Below are 7,934 nucleotides of genomic sequence, written 5' to 3' on the forward strand. Positions count from 1 at the left end.
ATTTATGTCAATTACTTAGCATGGTTTCACCACCATTGTCAATTAACTAAATACTCTCGCAAACTCCATTTTGCAAGTTAATGACAAACATATATAGTGGATGATCTGTCCACAATATCGCTTTGTATACGTACCAGAAAATTGACATTATCCAAATTTATTGGGTCGGTGAAAACCATATAATCGGTTTGCTTTGTAAAGCAGCACACATAATAAATCACTAGAAAAATTTTTAGGTTCTCTAGTGAATGTTTTCAGAAATTTCTGATTATTCTTTCGCATCAATACTAAACCGGAATGGCTTAACCGGTCATGCCAAACAGTGAGATTTTTATTAAACCTTCTGGTTTAATATAAACATTTTATCTTTTAGATAATGCATGTAATCTCTAAAATACTTTTCTTGCCTTGGGTAATAATACTTATGATTTCAAAGTATTTTATTTGCTTTTTGTCTCAACATGATTACTTTTCAAATCCTCAAGTGTTGCTCTATCATATGAGTGATTAAACTCATTTTGGGTGTGAACATAATCTTAAATTTGTTCTATCACCTCTGTATGTGGGATTCATCAATTCTCCCCCTCGAGATGATGACACTTGATGTCTATCAATCTCGATTTGAATCCCACTTTGTAATCAATAAAGTTCTCAAATTGGGTCATGTATTATATCTTAGACCCTTTTAACTTTGAGACTAACTGGGAGATTATAACACATTAATATCAAACTGTGTTCCCATAGACAATAGTATATATACTCTTCAAGAGCTTTCAATACTTTTTCTACTACTTCTTATTATTGTAGTAGAATAGTGGAAGTTGTCTCACACTAGCTTTTTTCATCATATATATATATATATATGAGATAAGTATCACTTGTACTTATTATTCACTTCTAGCGGAGAAACAAGTCGATATTGAAACAAATTTTGTATAAAATAAAATTTAACCAGTGTTATAGCACAAATACTTATCTAGAATCATTAACAGTATAAAGCTTACAAAATATGTGTTTTTTTTTCAAACCATCATATTTAGCATATGATTTTATTGCTTAATGTTTTATCCAAAAAAACTTTTAAAAACAACCACATAAATTTTATTTTATATAAAAAATATAATATAAATAAATGAATTTTAATCTGTGCTAGAGCACGAGTCTTAATCTTGTACACTAATATAATCCTTGACAAACAAAAAAAAAATACTAATATGATTTGAAATTACAAAATAATTGAGCACCTGCAACGAATGAACAAACTAATATGAAAGTACTAGACATAACACTAGTCATGGGCGTTCGGGTATTCGGTTCGGTTTTGGATCTATCCATTCGGTTCCGGTTAGTTTGGATATAGAGGTTTAGTATTCATTCGGTTAATTTACTATTTCGGTTCGGGTTCGGTTCGGTTCGGTTTCGGTTATTTTCGGTTCGGTTCCGTATATCCGAAATAGTGTAATATAAATTTTTAAAATATTATTTAAATAAAATTTGATTATATTTTAATAAATATATCTAAAAACTTCCTGATATTTGATTTATTTCAAATATTTTGGTATTTTTTTCTAAATATATATGGTTTTTTAGTTTACTTTTTATTACCTTATATAAATTAACACGTAATACAAAACTAAAACTTCAACGTGGCGCAGTGGCCATGTTGCACACTCCAGTTTGTAGAGTTCTCAGGTTCGGCTAAAACATAATTTTAGTACGTGTTCGGTTTGATTCGGATAACCGAATGAATATCGGTTCGGTTCGGTTAATAACCAATATCCATGGATAATTAAAATACTATCCAATCGGTTATTTGCCCAGGACTACATAACACTCTTTGTCTTTTGGAAATCTACATGATTAGATTGCAACTCTCAACAGTTGCTTCTTGTCGCGAAAACTGGTATAGTGGGATAGTCGAACTCGAACATATTTTTATTCACTCCCGCCATTGGCATTTCGCGCCAAGGTTATCTTTTTTAACTTGTGTTNTTTTTTTTTTTTTTTTTTTTTTTTTTTCTCACTCACTCGGAAGCTAGCGAGACCGGAGATTAGAAAAAAAAAAAATACAAGATTAAAGAAAAATCCTCAAGAACCCTAAAAAGAAAAAGAAGAGAAGATAAGGAGAAAGGGGAAATGGGCATAAAGGATCTTCTCAGGTTCATGAAGCCTTACATCCTTCCCATTCATATCCAGAAATACGCCGGCAAACGAGTAATTCCCTCCGATTTGGTTTCTTCATTTCTTTTTCCTTTTCGATTTTCAGTTTCCGTTAATCGTTCTGGGTCAGTAAATCTCCATTAAAATAAAAAAATCAAGTTTTTAATTAATGCCTTTTTTAACACATTACAGGTGGGAATCGATGCATATTCATGGCTTCACAAAGGAGGTAAGCTTATTGCTCTCTTCAATCACCCCTTCATTTCGTGCTTGGCCCAAATAAAATTGCTTTTTTTTTTTTTTTTTTTTTTAAAATCTGTTAGTGAACCTTAAAATTGTAATGAATACACAAAACTAATGGATATTTCGAATGTGGAAACTGATTGATGCGTTTCGAGCTGATACTTTAAATTTCATGACTTAATTGGATTCTTGTTCTACCAGCATACTCATGTAGTATGGAGCTGTGTTTAGATACTAATGGGAAGAAGAAGCTGAGGTACATTGATTACTTCATGCACAGAGTCAACCTTCTTCAACACTATGAGATCATCCCTGTCGTTGTTCTCGATGGTGGTCATATGCCCTGCAAGGCTGCCACTGGTGATGAACGTCAAAGGCAAACTCTCCGTCTCTCTCTCTTTTGTTTTCTCATATCTTCTTTGTTTCTTTTTCCTTTATTAACTTTTTTTTTAATATAACTAATCGTTTGGCTTTGATTTTAATTACCAGGAAGCGAAAGGCGAACTTTGACGCTGCAATGGTTAAGCTCAAGGAAGGGAATGTCGGAGCTGCCACCGAGCTTTTTCAGGTGCTTACTTCTTATTTCAATGGCTTAAGTCTATAACTTGTAGATCTGTTTGCCTTTAGAGTTGCTCTAATTAGCAGCTAGCTACTGAGCTTTTTCAGGTGCTTAGCTCTATTCATTTCAATGGCTTATATCTTTGAGTTGTGTAACTGTTTGCCTTTAGAGTTTCTAGCTATGAAAGCTTTGGGACTAGTTTGGGATTCACTAGGACGCACATATTATTACTACTCAGTTTTTCTCTTTATCCGTTTTTTTTTTTTTTTTGTGTCTGAATTTTAGTCAATCAAACATAACATGTTCATCTTGATTCTTAAGTCTAGTTAGGCATTATTGATGTGTTGGTTTGTGTGTTTAGTCAGTAGCTGATCTTGTACTCTGCTTATAGAATTTAGTCGAGACTATGATATTGTGTGAGCTCATGCCCAATGTCATCACTATATGCAGAGAGCTGTCAGTGTAACATCATCCATGGCTCATCAATTGATTCAGGTATGGATTGTTTATTAACCTGAGTATATTTTCTTTATAATAAAATGAACTTTCTTTAGACCCTAACAATTTCACAGGTTCTGAGTTCAGAGAACGTCGAATTTATTGTAGCTCCATATGAGGCTGATGCTCAGCTAGCTTACCTATCCAGCCTCGAACTGGAACAAGGCGGGATTGCTGCTGTTATAACTGAGGACAGCGATTTACTTGCATATGGCTGCAAAGCTGTAAGATTTTCTTCTTTTACAAAATAAACAAAGTTCCTAATAAGTGTTTTAAGAGCAATGTATGATATGTTTCCCCAACATTTGTTTGGTAAAAGGTAATCTTTAAGATGGACCGGTATGGTAAAGGGGAGGAACTAATTCTTGATAATGTTTTCCAAGCCGTTGATCAAAAGCCTTCGTTCCAGAATTTTGATCAAGAGCTATTCACTGGTTAGTATTATACTATATTATGTAATCTTCCCAACATAGTTCGATACATTGTTGATGATTGTTCTTGGTCTGGTCTCTTTACAGCAATGTGCGTATTAGCGGGATGTGATTTTCTCCCCTCGGTTCCTGGTGTTGGCATTTCAAGAGCTCATGCATTCATCTCCAAGTACCAGAGTGTAGAACGCGTAAGCATTTACTTTCTCCTATGATTGCTTAAATACTTTCTCCCATCACTAAAGCAAAAAGCGTAAGACATTTAAATGTGGGAACAATATTGTATTACAGGTTTTGTCAGTTCTCAAGACGAAAAAGGGCAAACTATTTCCTGATGATTACTCCAGCTCTTTTGCAGAAGCAGTTTCAGTTTTTCAGCATGCTCGTATGTAAGTAACTCTTGTCTCACTTAGGTGTTGCTAGTATAGTAGTATCCATTCCTTTATGCTTCACACTAAAACTTCCTTTGATTCAATATGTTGCAGATATGACTTTGAGGCTAAGAAGCTCAAGCACTTGAAACCCCTCTCTCAGAACCTCCTGAGTTTACCAGTTGAACAACTTGAGTTCCTGGGACCGTATCCTTTTTCATTTCCTCCCTAAATATTTTGAACCTTCTCTTATAATATTATAAAAATCAGGGCATTAACCATTCTAAAACGCAATAATGCAAGTCCAGTATCATTCATCACATCTTCACATGACTGTTTTGCAGTTTTGTTCACCTTGACACTTCTAACTCATCAGAGATTTGTCGCCATCTGTTGCTGCTGCAATTGCTGAAGGAAATGTTGATCCCATAACCATGGAGGCTTTTAACCGCTTTCCGGTGTCTAAGAGACAGTTAGAGGCGCCTGCTCGATCATTCAAGGAACAGGAAAAGAGAAGCTCCTTTTTGTTATGTTCTTTGTCTGAAAATGAGGAAAGAATAGAGCTCAAAAGGAATGCAGATGAAGCTATGATCGATCTAGACACTGTCCTGAAGGAGACAAAGAATTCCAAACAAGATTCAGATCTACACAAACTCCTTTCTCAGCCTAACAGGGATCAGAAGGTTATCCGGCCCAGCAATCCCTCACTCATTCCAGACAACAACCCGTTCAAGATAAGAAAAACCGATGAAATCAATCTGGAATTTGCAGAGTACGGTTTGCAAGAACTTGAGAATTCTTTTGTGACCAAAAGCCAAGCAGTGGATGTGTCTTCTTCTTCACCAAAATCTAACGAACACGAATTTGCAATGGATAAAGAAGAGGTAATGATCGATTTGTCCAAGCTTGAAGACTCTGTAATCAAAGAAGACTCGGAGAAGAAAATAGAGAAGGAAAATTTCGAATCAACAGAAGAAGATATAGTGGAAATTAAAAACCATGTGAACATTACAACAAAGAGAGTTCGTGGAGCAAAACCTAGAGCGGAGAGTTTCAAAGTGAAAACAAACTGTAGAAGCTCAGAGAGCAAGAAGACTACAATCAAGAAGAAACACAGTATATTAGATTTCTTTCAACGATTATAGTCGTTATTTTTGGTATGTAATCTGTTCTTAGCTTCATCATAACTCTTTAATATATGATTTATTAGAAGATAAAGAGACGAACACCATATATTATAGCAAGCAACTCCATAATTCCATCATATGGAAAATAAAAGGAGGATACACATATTTATCTGCAAATACAGATTATAGGTATAACCGGATAGACACATATTTTTTTATGGCTATATTGCTTAATATAGGCTATAGCTATAACCGGACTAATAGAAAATGTGGTTTGACATATTAACCCACATTCTTGTCCGCTCTGGTTTATATATATAGGTAAAGGCTCTTTTTGGTTTTAAAACCAGAAAGTTCCCGATTTTGGGCTCAGCAGATGGTATTTGTTTGTTGCTTGTACTAGCGCCTGCGTGAAGCAGGCTCCTTTTGGGCGTTGAAGTAGACAGTGGCCACAGGTAGACCAAGATCGAGATGTCCGGCGAACATTCGGGTGCTGAAATTGGCTCGTGACAGCGGCTGCTGCACCATCAGACCCACCGGTGAGTTTTGCCTGAAGAGTACAAATATGTAACGGTGAATCCCCACTGGTGGTTTTGGTTCCATGTAAGGAAGTATCTCCTTTCCTGAAATTCAAAACATAGAAATATTTTTCATCGTACTAAAATAAAAATAAATTAAGCAATGACATGAAAGTCTCGTCTCGTACAAGACGGCTTCCTTTATTCATTTGTGTTTTGTGGTGTTTAAGGTTTTTTATTAGATGACATGTGTACGTTGTTTAATCGATATACATCAATGTACACGTACGGACAAACATGAGATGTTGGTTTGAGAGGACACCACATGTCGCAACTGTGGGACATAGCTTGAAACACAGGAATATTAACTAGTGACTCTAATTATATGCCTTAAAGATAACCATATATAGTTAAAAACTGATGTAAACTACTAATTGGGTTCATCTTTCTTCAAGAATAATGTTTTTGAATTTGAATTATGTTTGGTTTGCAAATGTTACATCTCGCAAGATAAACCTTGGCTCTTACCAACTAAAATTATATAACATAAGCAACTTATGAGAGAGTTAGGTATATTGTTTTCGACCAATCGACATCGTGCCATACTGAAGTCGTTGTTCCCTAATCAAGTTATGTTTATTCTTATAATATTCATTTCATATGTAAACCGAAAGCACCACGGTCCGAAGATAATATGATTAAATGAATAATATAAAAAATAGTGTAACGGATAGTCAATTAGATCTAAACACATTATCATGGACATAATTAACTATCACTACATTTTCTTAATGCCTTGCACACTAACGTCACTTTATCTATAATGCAAGCAAATTAAAATACAAAGCAATAAACCTGTTTTTTAACACAAAAAAAAAAAAAAAGAAAGAAAGAAAGAAAGAAAGAAAGAAGCAATAAATCTGTTCACTGTTGTTGTAAGAATCTGTTCACTTTCATGAGTTATAACTGTAGCAAAGATATTAACGTAATAGAATATCCTAAGAAGCAATTTGAGTTTTGTTTTCAAACTCGAGAACTTAGCTTTGATATTTTTCATACCTTTTGAGGGGTTGGTGCCACCGGGAATATCCACGACAATCCTGGAAATAAAAAATAATAGTGTTATTCTTTTGCTAAGACTAATAATAGTGTTATTTTACCCTTATTTATCCGTTATAAGACTAATAAAGTGTTCACGTTGATATCAAAACAAAAAACAAGAGTGCGTCACTTGTACGCACCAATGGACCCATTCTCTCAGGCTCGGCTCGCTTGGGCTAGGTGCGTCCGGGTCAGTCATCACCTGCATGCATCGAAATATTTACATTTACAGATGGCCAATGAAATTTTAACACATGCAACAATTAAACGTTATTATTGTAATCAAAATTTCAGCTAAACCGTGACTAACACATTTAAGTATGTATTAGAAACTCACTGATATTTACACCTATCTATGTTAATATAAAATTTACGTACGTCAACATCTATGTGAATGTACCAGTATGTGTAAAGTAGTACAGCACTTCAACGTTTGTTTTTGAGTATATCTAATATTCTAATGTATTAAGAAAATAGATTCCAGATAGATGCTTCATGCTTCAATATGTATACATAATACATGTTTGAAAGTTTTTATCATAGCAAAACACTTCTATTTAAATAAATACATGTTTGAAGTTTATCATAGAAAAAATATATATATATATATATATATAGAGAGAGAGAGAGAGAGATTGTGTTCGAATGCATTGGACATCTTAAAAATGGTGCTGAAGTAATATATGCATGCATGTTTCTACTATAATGATGACGGAGACCATGATCATGATGAAAAGGAATCATGTAACGCATGTGCATATATATTTACACACATATATGTTTATTAATACATAAATGGATAGATGTGAGAAAATGGATACATACGAGAGTGTAAAGCTCATCGGAATGGCCGGAGATGTTGACTTTTGGAGGGTTGAGTGTGGTGGAGGGTTTGATCTCGCATCCGTTAGTGATGTGTTTGGGGCCGA

The 7,934-nt window shown here is 34.5% G+C and overlaps 2 protein-coding genes across 2 annotated transcripts in view; one reads left to right on the forward strand and one right to left on the reverse strand.

The window, feature by feature from the left end:
* Positions 2,061–5,437, forward strand: LOC104740499 (exonuclease 1-like). Its single transcript, XM_010461114.2, has 11 exons — positions 2,061–2,214; positions 2,353–2,389; positions 2,605–2,779; positions 2,893–2,971; positions 3,413–3,457; positions 3,535–3,684; positions 3,780–3,894; positions 3,979–4,079; positions 4,180–4,277; positions 4,374–4,466; positions 4,636–5,437. The coding sequence occupies exons 1-11, from the start codon at positions 2,137–2,139 to the stop codon at positions 5,402–5,404; spliced, it is 1,740 nt and encodes a 579-aa protein (XP_010459416.1). The 5' UTR covers positions 2,061–2,136; the 3' UTR covers positions 5,405–5,437.
* The window catches only part of LOC104740498 (protein MOTHER of FT and TFL1-like), a 6,395-nt gene continuing 3,939 nt past the window's right edge, over positions 5,479–7,934 (reverse strand). The window contains exons 2-5 of the mRNA XM_010461113.2: positions 7,831–7,920; positions 7,146–7,207; positions 6,964–7,004; positions 5,479–6,009 (exon numbers count right to left, since the gene is read on the reverse strand). Of these exons, the coding sequence (XP_010459415.1) occupies positions 5,786–6,009; positions 6,964–7,004; positions 7,146–7,207; positions 7,831–7,920 (417 nt within the window). The 3' untranslated portion in view covers positions 5,479–5,785. The remainder of the gene's footprint in view (positions 6,010–6,963; positions 7,005–7,145; positions 7,208–7,830; positions 7,921–7,934) is intronic.

Source organism: Camelina sativa, chromosome 14, assembly GCF_000633955.1.
Source record: "Camelina sativa cultivar DH55 chromosome 14, Cs, whole genome shotgun sequence".
Taxonomy (NCBI): Eukaryota; Viridiplantae; Streptophyta; class Magnoliopsida; order Brassicales; family Brassicaceae; genus Camelina; species Camelina sativa.

Bases quoted from the DNA above. Each gene is read 5' to 3' on its own strand.
- LOC104740499 (XM_010461114.2), top strand. From the start codon at position 2,137: ATGGGCATAAAGGATCTTCTCAGGTTCATGAAGCCTTACATCCTTCCC. The intron at 2,390-2,604 runs GTAAGCTTATTG...TTGTTCTACCAG, and splicing joins TTCATGGCTTCACAAAGGAG to CATACTCATGTAGTATGGAG. The intron at 2,780-2,892 runs GCAAACTCTCCG...TTTAATTACCAG, and splicing joins ACTGGTGATGAACGTCAAAG to GAAGCGAAAGGCGAACTTTG.